Source organism: Rhinolophus hipposideros, assembly GCF_964194185.1.
Source record: "Rhinolophus hipposideros genome assembly, chromosome: 16".
Taxonomy (NCBI): Eukaryota; Metazoa; Chordata; class Mammalia; order Chiroptera; family Rhinolophidae; genus Rhinolophus; species Rhinolophus hipposideros.
Genome location: NC_138062.1, coordinates 538,973 through 557,987, shown reverse-complemented (window position 1 = coordinate 557,987; position 19,015 = coordinate 538,973). Strand labels below are relative to the sequence as shown.

Below are 19,015 nucleotides of genomic sequence, written 5' to 3'. Positions count from 1 at the left end.
ACTGAGGGCTTTCTTCACTCAGTAAGGAATGTGTCTGTCCCCTAAGCCAGTGTCCTCCTGAACCTGCTCCCGGCCGGCTGCCAGCTCAGCTGACCACCCACACGCACACGCCTTGCCGTCACGGTGGAAATGGTCTCTGACACTCCCTTTCCCACACACAGTCCTGTTCCATCCCTCAGCCCGTGTTAGGTCTAGACTCACGGTCACCGTCTCGGGAGCAGAAACACTTCCTGCTTCCAGCCCACTCCCTACACCAAAGCCACAATGACCTTGGGGGAGCTCAGACCCTGTGACAGGCACAGTGAAAGGCAGACCCTGCAGTGAGCTCGAGCTCTGTGTGATCTGACCCTTCTCCCACCTCATCTTCGCCTTCCTCTCCTGTAATTTGTTCTGGGCTTTTATGCACAACTCCCCCCCCACCCCATATTGACAAGACTTGTGTTGTGAACCCTGCCCGCCCGGCAGGGCTAAGCCTGCTGTGGGCATGACATCAGCACCACTGCTACCAGGTGCCATCTCTTCATGGCCGTCCCCTCAGCAGACTTGAGCCTGTGGTGGACATTGTGTGTAATTGTCCGTTTGACCCGCGTTCTTCTCAGAGTGCATCTAATGTAGCAGACACTCATAATTGGTTACTGAACAGATAAACTATAAAAATCTCCCTTAACATTTAAAATATGATTGGTTTTCACAAACATGATTTCATCATCCCGTAAACATTTGCCCAGCATTCTGTGCCAGCCCAAACCGATCACTGAGCTACAAAGAGCCAAGTGTGCAACATTTCTGACGTCACACACACAGAGGAGCTGCCGCGAGGGTAACACCGGCGGTCTGCAGTGCTTTCTTCAAGCCCCGGTAATGCTGCCTCGTCTTGTTCACGTCACTGTCGGCAGCTCAGGTTTGTCTTTTCAGGTGTCTGAAGTTGTTGTGAAATGCTCTCAGTACCGAGCACACTGGTGATTGCCTGAATATGAGGAGGAAGGAACAAAATGCAAATGGCCACAAACAAGAAGATGGTACAGGAAGCAAGAACAAGACAGCTGGCCAACCACGGACTTTCAACCCCACCTGAAACCCACGGACGTGAGCCGTGCCCACCCCGGGAAAGGCGGGAGTGTCGTCCACTGGTCCCAGCTGACTGCACCTCCAGTGCGCAGATGCCCACACACACTCACACTCGCATTCCCACACACACTCACATTCCCACACACTCACACTCACATTCCCACACACTCACACTCACATTCCCATACACGCTCACACTCTCCTACACTCACATTCCCACACACTCACACTCACACTCTCCTACACTCACATTCCCACACACTCACACTCACATTCCCACACACTCACATTCCCACACACTCACACTCACATTCCCACACACTCACACTCACATTCCCACACACTCACACTCACATTCCCACACACTCACACTCACATTCCCACACACGCTCACACTCTCCTACACTCACACATTCTCACACACTGGCCATACCCTCACGTTCTCACACTCACACACACACTGCTCTCTGGCTTGGCCATGATGGGCCTCTGAGGTATGACGTGCAGTGGAAAGCCCTTTCCCTTCTGTTCGTCCCACCTCCAGCTGTTCTGTGTCCTCTCGTCGCTGGCTCCCCTTTCCCACTGACAGGTCACCACAGGTCCCTGCCGACTGTCACAGCTGCTCCTCCCCACAGCCGTCACCCCAGCGTGGTCAGCACCTTTGGTGGCACTGTCTCCAGACTAGCCACTCACTTCCTTCTCCTCCTCCCCAGTGCTCGTTTCTTCACTTGTATCTTTACTTCTAATATGTTTTACCTTCAAAGAAATGCTAACCTTCTGTCGACAACAACCAGCAATACAGCAAACTGATAAATGCGAAAACACCTCCATGTCAGCCCACAGGAAGCACTCGTGGAAAGGATGTGCGTTTGCCACTTTTGTTCACGACAGACACAGGTAAAGGGCTCAGGTGTAACCGTCGGTCTTTCAACGACTAGACCTCAGGACCTCGGCCGTGTGTTACCTGTGCACCATGGAGAAAGCAACCCCATCAAAACTCTAAGTCTGGCCTTCCTTTTTTATGACTTCTACTGTTTGATGTTAGATTTTCCAATTCCTAAATCTCTCTGGCTAAAACATTTGTTTCCAACTTCACGGTGTGTATATGGCAAAGTTCTCGTCAGACTTTGCCAGTTTTGACTAAACACGTAGGTCATGTTCTACGGGGTTGGCTAAGAAGTGTATCCTGACAATTTAACTGTATCCTAATTTCTTCCTAAAAAAGCATCATCAGTAAGAGAGACTCCAGCTTCCATTGACCACTGACATTTTAAAATGTCTATTTTATTGCAATATGTTCTTTTTAGTTTAATAACAGTCGATTCTAGCCGCTTTGGGGATCAAACCTGAAAGCCTCTCCGATAAGGAACGAGACCCAGTTCCACTCGCTGCCGTGCGCGCTGCGGGACGGTCCCTGTTGTGACAATCACACAGGCTGCCTCCTGCTTGGCACAAGGACACGCGCTCGGCACCCGCACGTGCTGCCCACCCGTGTGTGCGAGTCCTCAGCACAGCAGTGTCCTCCGGGTCTCCCGGCGACTAACTTTCAGGAAAGTCCAGCGCCCACCCCTCCACACTGATGAACCGACGACAAGCCCACCCCTTGGGGCCCGGGGGCCCGAGGTCCGCCCTCTCTCCTGCAGAGGATCCCGTGGGGACACCAGGATGGTCACACCTGCTGCCACACCGTCCGACTGCTGGATGTGCGCGGAGCAGGTGGCTCGAGCCCTCGGTGACCCTCCCCCTCCTGCCTCCTCCTTTCTGGGCTCCTTCCGGGAAACCTCACTGTGGTGCCGGCTGCGTCGTGTCCCCGCAGGGCTGCCCTTCGCTGCCAGCCTCGGGCCTTGGACAGTCACCCCATGGCACACACCTGCATCGCAGGTTCTCCTCTCCAGCATCATAAGCGGCAGAAGCACAGATACACGCTTCTTCTTATAAAGCTCAGTTTCCCTGTTTGACAAATGGCAGTGGCCACGTCACCTCATGGCATCGCTAAGTCGGCTGCTGTCCCTTTTGAGGTGGGCACAGAGCCTGCCACACAGAGCACTGCCCAGGAAACACCAGCCGGGGCTGCGCTTCCGCAACTTGACACGTCTTCCTGTGAATGGACGGCCCCAAATGCTGGCTCCGGTCCTACAGCTGAATTCCAAAGTGCCACAAAGTCAGATGGCGCGTCAAAGTCCCACCAGCAAGCTTCAGACAGCAGGTGTGGGCTGTGGAGCCGACGTCTGCGTATGTCCCCGAAGGTGTCGGTTGGCCATGAGGTCTGTGGCAAATGGATCTTTCTGGGCTTCATGCTCCTCACTTGAAAAATGAGGTTCAAGCCGCCTGAGCCATCGTGAGAAGTCACTGATGGAATGCATAACCGCAAAGGCCAAGGCTGGCCGACACGTCCTTGTCTCTCTCTGCGTCCATGCCTTGTGCGCCGCTGGGTCCCTGAGGTGCCCTGCTTGCTGGCTCCCTTCACCCCCGTTTCAGAGCAAACACCTCAGACTTCCTCAGGCTTTGTCTCGGCGGCTCGCACCGCAGCCCCCTTCAGAAGAGCTCGCCCCGCTCCTGTGTCATTCACCAACCACCCAGAGGCACATCCTGCACCTCACCTATCTGTAGGGACAGCCAGTCCCTAAGTCGCGTAGCTTCACTTTCCTCATCATGTTGTCACTGAAGAGGAGGAGTCCTGCTTGCTAAGTCAGTTGGTGGGACCACAAGTCTGGTCCCTCTGGCTAAGGGCTGGGTCGCCCCACGCCCCACAGCTGCGTAACACTTGCCTTCCCTGTCCCAAAGCTTGCCCCACAATCAGTGTCGGCAGGTGGTGTCATGCTGGTAAGAGCACGTGGCCCTCCCAAGTCCTGAAGGGTGCAATGCCCTGCCCACCCTGCCATGGGCACACATCTCTGCAGCTGGACTGGCTCTGAGGCCAGCTCCCAAACGTCCCCAATCAGCACGGGGAACAGTGCCATCGTGCCTCGGGCTGTCGTGGCACAGTCTTTCTGCATGACGGTTCTATACTTTGAATTTCCATCCTTCAAACTTATCAAACTTGTCTTCAACTTCACATTCTTGTGGGTCCCTTTGTTAAATCTTACTAAAATGGCCCTTCCCTTAAGTACACACTACAATGAAACTGCAACACTGTAACTTCAATGTTGAAAACTCAGAAGAAAAATGTAGAGAAAGAAACATTATTAAGACACATATAAAACTGGAAACAATCCCTTGGGAGACACAGACGTGTGGCTGGCATCCATCCATCCACACACACGCATCACACCTTAGAGACAGAACTCAGGACAATTCTCCAGGCAGAACCTACTTCAAAGTCGTTCCTTAGGAAACACCCTCTAATAAAGGTGCATTCGAGTTTCTGGCTGCTCGTGACGTCTCAGGACAGTGCTGTCTTGTGTTTGGCGTGGTGGGTACGCTCCTCGTTGACTTACGACTCTGCTGGGTCATGTTCGTGACCTGCCTACTCCCCGGCATTAAAGGGAAGCTGAGCTCGGGAGGCGAGGAGAGAAAAGGAAAGGCTTGGGGCCCGTGGAGCCTTTGGCAGCACTCCCCTCTCCTGGCTTGCAAGGTGTCTTTTCATTCCTGAAGCTTCCATGAAAATGCAAGTGGTTTCAGAGAGGACATGAGGCAGCACAAGGTCCCCCCACTGTCCTCCGCGCGCACGAGTGTTGGGTCAGCCCCACGCCGACCCGCACAGCAGAGGCCCGGCCCTCAGCCTGCACCCGCATCCATGACACACGCTGAGCAGCCATGACCACCCATCTGGAGTCAAAACCAGTGCCACACGTCTACGGTGTACATGTTTCCAAGTGGAGGAAACTGCACGCACACCGTTATATAAATCCCGGGGACACTGACACATCTACAGGAATGCAGGTAACCCACATAACTCACATGCCTGGGGCACTGGCGTGGGGACGCCTCGTCACTGGAGCCTGAGTGACATTTGTCAAAACAGCAGGCAGAGAACAGGAAAGTTACTGAGTTTAGCCACGCTCAGGCCAGCCAAGCTTGTGACTAATACACACCGCATGTGACGAGGGTCCCTCAGTGGACACAGCCAGAAAGCACATGTATGTACACACAACACACACACACTCACACACATACAACACACTCACAGCACACATACAACACACATTAAACACACACACACACACAAACACATGTCTATATATTTCTGTCTCTGTATCTACCTGTCTATCTTCATCTAGCCATTTGTCCATCCATCCATCTATCTATCAATCAATCAATCGACCAAAAACCATGAGTTTATACCGATACCTTCAGGGACATGTTTATCCTGAGTGTTAAATATCTTTCCTTTCCTTCTTCGCCACATAAAAAAGGAGAGAAATCTGGCAATATAATAACTACTATTATCAGGTGCAAAGTGCTTTCAGAAAGACTCTTTCATTCTGTTCCTCACAGCTACCCTGGGATATGTTGTTATTATTAGAGTTAATCATTACCAACCCAGACTTACAGGGAAGAAAAGCGAGGCTGAGGACGTGGGGGCAGAGCAGGACCCCAACCCTCGATATCGTACTTCTACTGAGACAGAGAGAGAGTACTTCCTTCTGTGGCCTTTTGTATACACAGTCTCTGTCTTCAAGTAAGAGCGACCTCGTCCTACCACCATTGCAAAGTCACCCTGTATAAGGTATCTTTATTGCCCCATAGATCACACCTCAAGTTTTTCTGGTTCTGTCAATGATACCACCATTTTTAATGTCACTGAAATGCATACGCAGAGTCATCTTTATTCATCCCGTTTTCTCCTGCTGCCAGGTAAGTGCTGACACCCACCCGGCCCCACCCTGATTTTCCTGTGTAGCCCCCCTATTCACCATGGAACTTTCCACAGTTTCTTATTTTCGCCTCATTGATTTCAGTTACCTCTTACTTGCTCTTAAGGCTCTTCTGTGCCATGGGCTTTATTTCCAGCCACCCACCAGCTCCAGCCCAGCCCTCCCACCCTGGCCCTGCCCTGCCTGGAGCTCGACTCCTGGGTCATCCTCTGGGGTTCTCGCCCCCGACCCAGCCCTCACCATCCACCCAAGTGAAAGGCTATTTCGCCTCCTCTAGTGCTGTCCTCCAGTTCTTCTGCCAGTGCCACTAACCTAAAATACAGTGGTACCTCGGTTTTCTAACACAATCCATTCTGGAAGACCATTCGAGTTCTGAAATGTCGGAAAACAGTAGACAGCTAGGCCTCAGGACCTTGCACTCAGCGGAAGCCGCGTGACATGTTCGACTTCCAAGGCGTGTTTGAAAATCGAAGCATTTACTTCTGGGTTTACAGTGTTGATAAACCGAAATGTTCATCAATGGAGACATTTGAAAACCGAGGTACTACTGTACCTATGTAGGAGATACGCTGCCTGAGAGAAAATATTTATTTTTTGCTCAATCCAAAATCTTTACTTGAATTACATGATGTATTATGTGCCTCTGAGCTCATGCTAGAAGCAGCAAGGATAACTGATGGAAAGGATGTATGATAATTCTTTACCCAACACAAGAAAAAAGTGAAATAAACAAGTACAATCTGAAAGAGCTTCTGGGAGATGCTAAGTGGAAAATGTAATTACAACGAGAAAGCGTAATTTCTGAGTCTCTTGATGAATCGGGTTCTATGGAGTTTTACAGATCACTGGAGTGACGGACTTGTTGCATAAGCTCATCTGGCACTTACCACAGAACACGTGATCCAAGGGCTCATATGACGGCCAATGACAGTGACCGAGGGGGCATCAGTCACCAAGCTCCCTCCCTGCTCAGCCGCTCACTACAATCTTCCTCCATCTTTCCACTGCTGTCCTCTGTACCAACGCCAACACGAATGAGACATTGCCTCTGCATTACAGGGCTGAGTATGAGCGTCTGCTGTTCTACACGAAGCCCCTTAACGACTCGCTCGAGTCGTTCCTAGTCAGAGCTGGCCTCTGCCACCTTGTCCTTTGTGCCTGCCCCAGAGCCCACCAGAAGCCCATGGTTTGCAGGGAGCACCCTGAACAAAAGCTGCCCGTTTCCGCAAAGGAGCTTCTGTTTCCAGGTCCTCTGTCCCACTTGCATTCCACTGGTTTCAGCTGTTTGAGAATGTGGCACAGTTTAAGGAAAAACTCTGGGCCAGGCCAAGGCAGAGTGTTAAGGGGGAACCATGTCCTACCCCTGGAAGAGCTCAGGAGACACCTTCTCACCACCTGGAAGTTTCATAAGACTACCTCATTTTCGATAGAAACAGTCTTAACACCTTCCAGAAAAACGTCGAGAACAGGGATCGACCTCCTTCCATTATTTCCCTGCCAGATAAGAGCTGACCAACCTGGACCTGTTAAAGAAAATGTGCATCACACGCACAAAAACAAACTAGAATCCAACCTAATGGCCCAAATAACATTTATTCTTGTGATTTGTGAGAGTCCCTGCCACCCCAGGCAGACTGCAAGCTGCCTGGGTGAAGGCATAGTGTCAGCTCCCAAATGTTCGTATTAAACGAAGAACTTGGCAATTCCACTGAACCATTGCAACCACTTATACAGTAAAAGGAAGCAGCGAAATTTGCTTCAGATGTTCAGAATCATACGGCACAGAAAGAATCCAAACAGATCTCTGGTCCTCGTCACTTACAGATGAGGAAACTGAGAGCACTGTTGACCCGTCACAGTTAGTGGAGAGAATTAAACACGGGACTCCTGAATTTGGTTTTCTGAGAGCTTTGGAAGTATCTGGAAATTTTGTGTAAATATCACTTGATTAGTAAATAGCTAGCTGCCATCCTGTCTGTCCTTACAGCCTAGATCCCACATCCACCTACAGTCGAGCCGAACATTGAAAGGCTTGGCAACTAACCCTGGTTTCTTTACATCAATGATAAAACTAAATTATCAGAGTTCATGTTTCTGATATTACTTTTTTTTTTTTTTAACCTAGAGATTAAATAGCTCCCTGGAAAAACAGACATTTGGAAAAACCATCATTATTCACATACAGGTACAAAAAGAGAGTTCAGTGTCAATCTTAATTTTAGGCTTTTTTTTTTTAACCAACTATAAATGAGTGAGTTAAAATTGGTAATTAACAGGTCTCTATGCAAAACACATACATAATGCCAAGACACATCTATTAAGGTGAAACACTATTACTCCTAACCAAATAAAGACTAGATTAATATGTTTATAATTGTTACCCTTGATATTTCTCTTCCCTAATACTATATACATTGTTTTCTACTAAGGTGCCCATGATATCAGCAGCGTGGTAATGATGTAAATGAAGGGACGTCTTTAGAAAAAGACTACGCCGAACTATAATGAAGCTCCAGTGGGGAAAAGGGGTTTTCTCTGGCAAGCTGCTCATAAGTGAGGGACTAGAACGGGGGATTCCAAGTACATACGCTGAAAGCCCCTTCCAGAATTCTGTGCGACCTGGTAGGGAGGCCCTTCCAGCCGCCCGGGCAGTTGCGGTGAGCCAGGAAGAGAGGAGAGAGAACTGTTGGTTAAATATTCATGCAACAAAACAACGTAAAACAAACAAAAATCCTAGCTCTGTACATAGTTGAGTTAGAAATATTAAAAAGAAATATCTGAAGATTTGAGGGAGATAATTCATTTTTGAGTTGCCTATTCCTTCTTCCTCATCTGTATTCATGCCATTTTATATAATTTTGGTACAAGAAACATAAAATACTTGTTGACTTGCGTTGGGAGTTCCAGAAGTGCTGACATCTCTAAAGGTTTGAGGTCTCCAAGGCTGCTAAGTTTTACCAATTATATCCCTAGGACATTTATGAGTTTACTCAAAACACCACAATCTGTAAAAGATGTAACTTTTGAATCACAATTTATTGGCTTTCCTTCAAAAACTTAACTTAGATAACACCTCAGTGCTCTTTGAGCTTAGTTATGTGGAACTCAGAAACACACATGCCTCGTTCCTGAAGATTATTCCATTTGGGCAGAGACAGTCATATTGTAGGTTGGGAAGCCTCCCAGCTTCTCGCTTAAACATTGGGTTCCTCCTCTCGGCACTCAGAATTAATTGGTTATTATAGAGATCAATTAGCTTCATTAACTTCCAAAAAGTTGCCAAGCGTCTATCTACACGTTGAAAATGTTTTTCAGTGGCATTATAGTCATAGTGATTATTAGAAGTAGATCTGTTATTGCTCCAAATTCAAAGATGGGGCAGAGTAGGGCTGATGGGAGTGTGTGAAAGTGTCTATCCCAGCAGTTTCCAATCCTGGCTGGAATCACGCACAAGCTTTAAAAATATATACGTAGTTAACAGACAAGTAGATCAATGGAACAGAATAGAGAGCCCAGAAATAAACTCTCACTTACATGGTCAACTAATGTATGACAAAGGAGGCAAGAATACACAATGGGGAAAGATAGCCTGTCCAGTAAATGGTTCTGGGAAAACTGGACAGATACATGCAAGAAATGAAATTAAGACTCCTTGTTTATGCCATGTACAAAAAATAAACTCAAAATGGATTAAAGACTTCAATGTAAGATCTGAAACCATAAAACCCATAGGGGAAAACATAGGTAGTAAACTCTGACACCAGACTTAGCAGTATTGTTTGGGATATATATTTCCTTGGGCAAAGGCAACAAAAGCAAAAATAAACGAATGGGACTTCATTAAACTAAAAAGGTTTTCAGCAAAGGAAACCATCAACAAAACAAACAGGCAACCTACTGAAAGGGAAAAGATATTTGCTAATAATACATCCAACAAGGGGTTAATAACCACAATAAATAAGGAACCATAAAACTTAACACCAAAATAAAAGCAAAGAATCCAATTAACAACTGGGCAGAGGACCTGAATACATATTTCTCTAAAGAGGACACATAGATGGCCAATAGACACATGAAAAGATGCTCAACATCACTAACCATCAGGGAAATGCAAATCAAAACCACAATGAGATATCACCTCACCCCAGTCAGAATGGCTATCATCAATAAATCAACAAACAAGTGCTGGCGCGGATGTGGAGAAAAGGGAACCCTTGTGCACTGTTGGTGGAATTGTAAATTGGTGCAGCCACTATGGAAACCAGTGTGCAGGGTCCTTAAAAAGTTAAAAAAAGAACTACCTTATGACCCAGCAATTCCACTCCTGGGTATTTATACGAAAAAAAAAACCAAAACACTAACTTGAAAAGACACGTGCACCCATTTTCACTGCAGTACTATTTACAACAGCCAAGATATGGAAGCAACCTAAGTGCCCATCAATAAACAATTGGATAAAGAAGACGTGGTACATATATGAAATGTAATAAAAAAAAATACAGTGAATGCTTAAATAAAAACTTATTACAGTAAAAGAGACATTGCCATTAATCACTCTCAAATACTCCCCCCTCGTTTCGAACACACTCATCCCATCATCCTTGCCACTCTGAAGCAGTTCTGGAAGTCCTCTTTCGTGAGTGACTTTAGTTGCGCTGTCATGGCTGCCTCGACGTTCTGAATCAATTCAAAACGTTTTCCTTTCATGGTCATTTTAACTTTGGAGAAGAGCCAGAAGTCTCAGGTGCCAGGTCCGGCGAATAAGGTGGATGAGGACACATGGTAATGTTTTTATTTCACAGAAATTGCCGTACTAGAAGCGATGTGTGACACGGAGCGTTGTCATGATGGAGGATGATGTAAAGACACTCACGAAAGAGGACTTCCAGAACTTCTTCAGAAAGTGGCAAGAATGATGCAATAAGTGTGTTCAGAACAAGGGAGGGGGGGATATTTTTAGGGAGATTAATGGCAATGTGTCTTCTACTGTAATAATTATTTTTAATTAAAACATTCACCCTATTGTTTGATCATACCTCATTTACCATGGATATTTATTACTCAGCCATAAAAAAGAATGAAATCTTACCATTTGTGACAACATGGATGGACCTAGAGAGTATTATGCTAAGTGAAATAAGTCAAAGGCATATACCATATGATCTCACTTATATGTGGAATCTAAAGAACAGATTAAATGAACAAACAAAACAGAAACAAACTCACAGATGCAGAGAACAAATTCATGGTTGCCAGAAGCAAAGGGGGTGGGGGGATGGATGACAAAGGGGAAGGGATTAAGAAGTACAAATAGGCATTTACAAAATAGTCACGGGGATGTAACTAAAGTACAGCACAGGGAATACGGTCAGTAAAATTGTGTAACTATGTACGGTGTCTGATGTGTACTGCACTTATCGGGGAATCCTTTCATGAGGTAAATAAATGTTGAATCACTATGTGGTACACCTGAAACTAACATAACATTATATGTCAACTGTAATTTACAATTTTTTGATAAGATAAAGATAGAGGGATACATAGATGGTAGATAGATAGAAAGATAGATAGATAATGATCTCCTTTTCTCCCGTCTACCCAGAATTCTGATATTACAAATGGGTTGGAGCCAGATGATTCTGATGAAATTTTCCACGATACCTATTCAAAAGTGACATTTTGAGCAAAAGGATCACACTCAAATAGCTGATGATTCTGCTAACAATTGAGGTGGAACTCCAAAATTTGGGAAGTCTCTTCTTTGTACTACTACTCTTTATTTTAATTATGTAATGTCTGTCATTGAGAATGAAAGTAAGCATTCTTTGTCAAGAAGAAATTATTTGGAGAATGAAAGTAAGCATTCTTTGTCAAGAAGACATTATTATTTTTCACATACAAATGAAAAAGGGTGACGTATGGAAAAATCCAAAGATGAAAGGATCAGTAAATGTGATGAGAGAATTCTTCCTCATAAATTCACTGATTCCTACAGTGCTCCTACAAAATATTTTCAGTATTTTTATGATGCCAAAATGTGCTATATCATTATTTTTACCCAAGTGATGAATGAGGTGACTTATAAAATTTAAAAAGTTTGATAATAAAGGTCACCAATGAATTAATTCTGATTTTTTTAAAGATTAAAACATTTATATGAACTCGGATTAGTATAATAAAAAAGGGGGAAATAACATTGGGTTCTGTTTAAAGCTTTTAGATTCCAAAATAAATTATACTCATTCATGGTAGCTTTTTAAAATTAGGATTATATTTGTTGTTTAACAGTCTTCTTAAAAACTTATCTCAAGCCACATTAATTGGGACTGTTTTTGCCAGAAACCCACAAATCTGACAGCTGTAACCCTAAGCTGGTAGTCACCCCCTCAGTAGTTGAAAGAAGTCCTTTATAATTAAAAACTAATAACAACTCAGACTTACGTTGCCAGCAAAGAGTGCCATTAATAGTGCAAGTCACTTATATAAAGGTAATTATTCTAGCCACGAAAGGGTTTGTGAATTGAGCTAAGAAAAAGGGACAGAAGGAAGGTTAAAGAGGAAGAAATGGATTTTAAAAGCCATGATTCTATGGATCACGTAAACAGATATTTACTTAGACTCAAATGGGAGAGCAAATTTCCACTCACACACGGACACGAGGACATCAAAAGAGCAAGTGTCCCGATGAGGCTCAGATACCCCAGTTCTCCTCATGTCCAGGTGGAGGAGGGGCTGCCGGAAGTTCCAGGAAGACACTGTGATGTCCTGAAAACGTTACTGGAATTTTCCATGTTGCAGAGTTCAGATGCAAAGCATTACACAGGACCACGTTATTCTGCTGTGATTAGTATTTTTAATCCCCTTGTGTTGGTTGGGTGCCCAGAAATCCGTGTGCATGCCATCCAGAGTGAGCCTCCTGTCGGAATCAGGCTGCCGAGCGCCGCGGGGCCCCAGGGCTGGAGGGGCGACTGGCCTGTGCATGTCCTCCCACTCCCCACGGACACCCACAGACCACCAAGCAGGCGGGCGCAGCTGGCCACCCTATTTTATGTTTATTTACAACTCATTCCTGTAACACAATTCAATGTTTCTCTCCATACTTGCAAATAAAACATTCTTCCATTTTCAAATTATACTAAGATAATAACCTTCAAAAGTCTTCATCTCTCTATGTCCCCTTACAACCTGGTGATAAATCCATTACATATACTCAGTATTCTCACTGTCAACAATTTAATAACCAAGGAGACGAGGAGAACATGGTGGGGGAACCCCCCAAAGGTGTCCTAGAAATAGTAAGCCTGATCCCTCCAAGATAATAACATACGTAAAAACCAAAGCAAACACCTGCTCAGAACCTTTTTCTATGAAAGTCAATGGAAAGGACTTGAAAGAAATTTTGCTTTTATTTTCTACTTTATCCCATGCAAAAATCGCCTGTGTCAGTTTAATGAATGTAAATATCCAAACACATTGTAAGTCCTAATAAAATTGCAGGAAAGAATGATGATATAAACATAGTCTATCATTGACAGCAATTGCTGTATTTAAGGAGAAAATGCTGACTTCTAGCAGCTGAATTTCCAAGAAATCTCATGAAACATTGTGGTGCAATTACAATAGAATCACAACCTTAAATTTATCTTGTTTCCTTTCTTATATGTCATTTAACTTATTCTCATAGTAATTCAATTTCTTCCATTGTAGGAAGGTGTGGAGGGGAAGGAACTGAGGCACTGGTACGTTAAACGTTTACTTCTTACACTCTGCATTCAGACCAAGAAATCATATTACCTTTTCTCCCCTGATGAACTTTGGAGCCTGGGTTTCAGTTCCAACTCTACCACACACTAGTTGCAGGTGATAAAGCAAGTTCCCTAACCCTAGGTCTCAGTTTCCCCGAGTGTGAAATGGAGAGAGCAGTCCTGGAGGACAGGCACTGCCATCAGGATTGAATATGTGCCAGACACAGGGCCAGGTGGGTGCTCAGTAAACATTATTATCAGCTTTTTACAGGGAGTATCAACTCTGCATTCTCAATAGTACAAACTGAAATAATGGGAAGAATTTCTGAAGCATTAGGAAACTAAGAACTGGTCACACAAACTGACTTTTACGTCAGAAAATTCGTGGGTATTGCAGACATTATGATGGGTTGGAAAATGGTTTGTCCATGCTAAGAAATGGAGAACACATCTATTTATTTGAAAATAACTGATAAGTTGAAACAAAGAAGACCATTTTAAACATATGCTTTGCTTGCAAGGATGGAATTGGTTTTTTCCGCCAATTCCTTAAAAATCATTTATTTTTCCAAAGTAAAAAAAAAAGTACAGCTGGGGAATAGTATGTGATTGTGGAAAGAACATTATACTTGAAATCACTTTTTAGAACTGAGTCTTACAAGTTTGTGAGAAATTTGACTAAGTCATTTAATTATTCATTTTGGCATCCTTCTCAAGTTTAAAAATTTCACATTCCAGCGTAGAAACTAGACATCTGGACCTACAAAGAAATGACTCAATATGACCTAACATTTAGAACAGCGATACCCTCTTACTTCTGTAAAAAGCTAAAATATCAATGTACTCTTTTGTAGCAAATAAATGCTAAATTCGTTTGTTTCAACTAATCGCAATCTTGGTGGATCTGCTTACAGAGTGCTTCATTCTAGCTCTGAGGTACAGCCTACGTTTGTACCGTGGTGATGTTTGTTACTGTGGTTACGTATTCGCTATGCATACTACAGCTCAAAGAAATGTGAACGCGCACCAAGGGACTCTGCTTATAATATCAGGCAGGTGCAGACATGGCCACAGAAAAACCCTCAGACTGCGGCAAAGGAGTTTGTTTTTCCAGGCTTCCATCTACCCTGGGGCAGGTCTTACCTGGATGAACGTGGATAGACACGTTCATCTGCAAGACGCTTTACAGATGAATACGTCAACGGTACACAATCTGTACAGCTGATTGTTCCCTTAGGTTATAAAATGGCACCAGAAAACAAAGTGTCATAATTTCTGGATGACTTTGTGGACAGGGAATTCTAGAGTGCCACCAACAGGCACACGTCCCTCTTCCATTCTTTCACCAACTACCTTTCCTTCACTCGGACCACACTTTGGACCGGGCTCAGGAGACTGGCTGCGCCAGGCGCACCTACAGAGCAGAACTGATGGGCGCAGGAACCCGGCGCCTTCAGCAAGCACTCAGGTGCGAGGTGTGGTGTGAACACCTGCGGGGTGCCACCTGCACCCCAGGGGCAGAGGGAGGACCGCCGACAGGTGTGTGAGAAGCAGGAGAGGACTGAGGACACACAGGGGCTGTGCCGTCATCCCGGTCCCTCCGTCTTGCTGAATGATATTATCTAAATGTGACCATCAGATGGTCGCCTCACATGACCGCGCTTTTAACCGAGATGTCGCCCACTGTGCTGGCTTCACTTCAAAGCAATGCCGCATCTAAGCAACTAAGAGTGTCAACAGCAACTGTCACTTCCATTAACAGTGTAGGTTCCAATGCTAATTGGTACAGAAAAAGGTAAAACACTGAACCAGGCCCGGCAACCAGCCCTAGTGAGACCACGAGTTTTCGCAGGTGTGTGCTGCTCCTAAGTGAAGGTACCAGGTCACTATGAGACACTGAACAGCAAGCCTGGCAGAAAGCAGCACATGGGCTTTTGAAGAGAAAAGATAAACATGACAAAACCGCAGAAAACTGCTTTATGTACCAACGTCCATTTAGAGGAGCAGAAATAGAGCCTGTGAAGAGGAAAGCGGGTTCCACAACACGGCACCACCACTCCTGATGCTGTCAGAGAGAACTCGTGCGCCCTTGAAACAAGGCCTCTGAAAGGTCAGGCAGAGCGAATGTTTTCCCCAAAGGGGAAATTATAATATACTGATAATTTTATTGATTTGTGTCACTTGATCTAACTAGTGGTGAGTAAGTGGGAAAGCTGAAAGGCTTTCAGAGAATCCCTGCAGGTCAGACCTCACCGCCTCAAGTGTCCTTCCAAAAAAACGAGGCAAAGAGAGTGCCCCAAACGGGAGGTAAACATCCCTGACACCGAGGGGACAGGGCTGAGCGTGCATTCCCGAGCACGCGGCCGGCACTGCCCCAAGCTCCAGGTACAAACATTGTCTTCACGTTCTGCTAACGGAATGTGCCATTTACCATCTTCTGAAATTACTCCTTGACCTACTTTGTTAATTACAGCACTTACAGAGATCTGCTTCCCTTACAGAAGCGGACCACTGGCTAAATGAGTATTTCGGGTCCCTGGAGTTGTAAGGTTATTCCTGTTTTAGAAGACAGACAGACAGACAGACAGACAGAGATTCTACTGTTCAACGTGAAGGGAACCATTCCTTAACCTTGGTCTCTTCACTTAATACTACAGGCAGAAGAGAAAGTCGTAAGATCAATGATGGAAACGAGAAAACAATTAAAACTGCAATTCTGCGCCCTCAGCACGCTGGCCACAGCAGAAGCCCGTGCTGCCCGCAAGAACGGCGTGGGGCTGCGGGGAGGGCGGCCGCGGTCTCCGCGAGCAGGGATGCGCAGGGCCGCGAGGGCAGGGCAGCGCCCACGCCGCGCGTGACGGGGACAGAGGGAAGGCGGGGAGCGGCCCGGGAGGGTGCCTGCGCGGGGCTGCGCCCACTGCGGCATCTGCGGGCTGCGCGGCCGCGGGCGGGACGGGGGCGCCTCGTACCTTCCTTTTCCGGTCCGTGCGCTCGCGGGGGATTTTCCGCTGTTTCTTCCTCTCTCTCTCCAGGATCTTCTCCTTTTCATCCAGCTCAGCCTCGCGAACTTTCTTAATAGAAGCAGCCGCGTGAGCCATTTTGCAGAGGGAACGCGCCGAGGGAACGCGCCGCCTGCACCCCGGCCCCGGGTCCCCGGGCCCCGCGCCCCGCCTCGGGCGGACACGCGAGCGCCGGGCCAGGCGCCCCGGGGAGGCGTCCGCGGGCGAGGAAGCCCCGCGCCGCACAGCCCTGGGGGGGGGGCCGAGCTGGGCGCCGCAGCCTCGTGTCCCCGCCTCCGAGCCGGGCGGGGCGGGCTCCGTGCGGGGCGGGCTCCGTGCGGCACAGACGCCAGGCCCTGCGGGCGGCCGGCCCTCTCCGTCCCCGGCCCCGCGCAGCCGCGCCTGCCGTGGGGGACACGCCGCTGCCACCGGGCCGGGCGTGCGGGCGCCGTGACAGGCCCGCGGGAGGCAGCGCGACAACCCCGCGCCGGGCTCAGGCCGCTTCCCCGCAGGGGGCGGGGCCTCGGAGGAGGGGACAAAGCTGGCGACACCCAGCCCAGCTCCATCCCTCCGAGAGCCGCCCGGGCGCTTCCGTCAGACGCCGGCCCACCTAGGCCGCGTGATGGAGAGAAGCAGGGCGGGCTCTGCGGCTCCACCTGCCTGTCCGGCCAAATTCCCAGAATTTTACCAAATTTTTCTTGGGCCGATAGGGTGTCGCTCGTTTCTGAATTGCTCACCCCCTGCCCCACACCCACCACTGTCCACGTAGACAGAGATTTGGCTCCTAATACACACGGACATGTGACAATGTGATCTGACTCTACAGCTGTCCCCCCACCAGGGAAAAGGAAAGTAGCACTAAGGGTGTCCTCCGTGGGACCCTAACCCCGACCAATCCAAAGCTGAAGTTTCATTCCTGGCTCCATGCACACAGTCAGACAGCAGCTTGGAGGAGGGAAACACTAACTCTCTCTACTAGGGTGGTCTGTACACATTTGGGCACATAACCACACAATTTATGACCTTTTTTTCTAAACTAAGTTGAAAGCAGCAAGCGTCATGAAATACCGATGGTAGGTGGGGATCCAGAACCCGTCTGACTGAGAAGTGGGTCAGCGCCAGGATGACACCCGGGCCGGCCAGCACTACTGCCTCCTGGGCCAGTGACGACTGGCTTCTCGGGTCAGGAGCAAGCCGTCTCCCCCGGAACGCAGAGAACTCCTCTTCTAGAACAATCAGCCTCTGCTTAGCTGCCTGCTCTGGAAACTCTGGCACCCATGTACTGACTCCCACACAGGCTTCCTGGGAAAGCGGAAGGTGGATGGGAGAGAGGAGGGTTCCTGCACATCCCTGACCAGGTGGGTCACCGCCAACCACTTGCTGTCATCCAGTGAGGACTGCAGGGTGAGCAGCTCTGGCAGTGTCACCCAGTCCTCAGGAAGATGGGTTCAGGGAAGCGGCAAGACAACCACCCGGCAGTCCCTTTCCTCCTAAATACTCTGAAAAGGAGGTTCACAACCAAGCACATCTTACTGGGTTCGTGATGTCCCAACAAATGTGGCTGAGCCCTCCCTGCTCTCCCTGTGACCGAGGGGGCTGTCCGGGCTGCTTCTGGGGCAGCGTCCTCCCACAGCCCCTTTAGAGCCTGTTCACACGGAGTCCAGGTACCTTCTCCCCTCGGCCGGGCTCCCACAGGGAAGGGGACATCACAGGCACAGCTGAAGCAGAAAGTGGGGAGATCTTGGTGTCAGACTCTATTCACTTCATTAGCCTTTTATGAGCTCAAGAGACATACTTCAAAGTTGCACAGTATCAATGCAATGTTTTCTAATGCCAGGAAAATGACAGTTTTACGGCTTCAATCTAAGAACTTAAGAGAGTTCTGGGCATGATCAACAGTCATACTCATGTAGGGCCTCTGGTCCTGCTCCCCACACAAGAATGCAGGACATGGTGAGGCCAAAAAGGAACACCCACGGAGCCATAGGTAGGGGAGTCTTACCACTATAGTCTCGCTGGGGGCTGGTTGGAGACACAGGGAGCAAACATCTGCCAGTACCCCAGCAAGGGGTCTTCCTGCACCCCAGTCTTCCTGGCAGCCAGGCGAGACACACTAAGTAGGATCTACACGATCCTCAATCCGTAGTCCGCTTCTCTGCCTGCCTGCCAGCCAACCAACCAACCAACCAACCAACCAACCAACCAACCAATGCAGTCACGGTAGTTATATTAGTGGCTAAATGGCTAACTGGTTACAGCTGATGGCCAACTAGCCACAGCTGATGGCCAACTAGTCACAGCTGATGTCCATCTACTACCTGAGCCAGCACCTTTCCACATGAGACCGAGAGCCTAGAAACTGCTCTCTGGAACTCTCTCCCCACAG

General features: G+C 47.6%; 1 protein-coding gene across 6 annotated transcripts in view; it reads right to left on the bottom strand.

The window, feature by feature from the left end:
- Nucleotides 1-17,072, bottom strand: part of ANK2 (ankyrin 2) — a 193,845-nt gene extending 176,773 nt beyond the window's left edge. For 2 of the 6 annotated variants that reach the window (XM_081075593.1, XM_081075594.1), the window contains exon 1: nt 16,600-16,874. In XM_081075593.1, coding sequence (XP_080931719.1) covers nt 16,600-16,728 — 129 coding nt within the window. In that variant the 5' untranslated portion in view covers nt 16,729-16,874. Of the gene's footprint in view, nt 1-16,599 lie in introns of all 6 variants that reach the window. The other 4 variants (XM_081075592.1, XM_081075595.1, XM_081075596.1 and 1 more) reach the window with 4 other exon arrangements.
- Nucleotides 17,073-19,015: the final 1,943 nt, after the last annotated feature.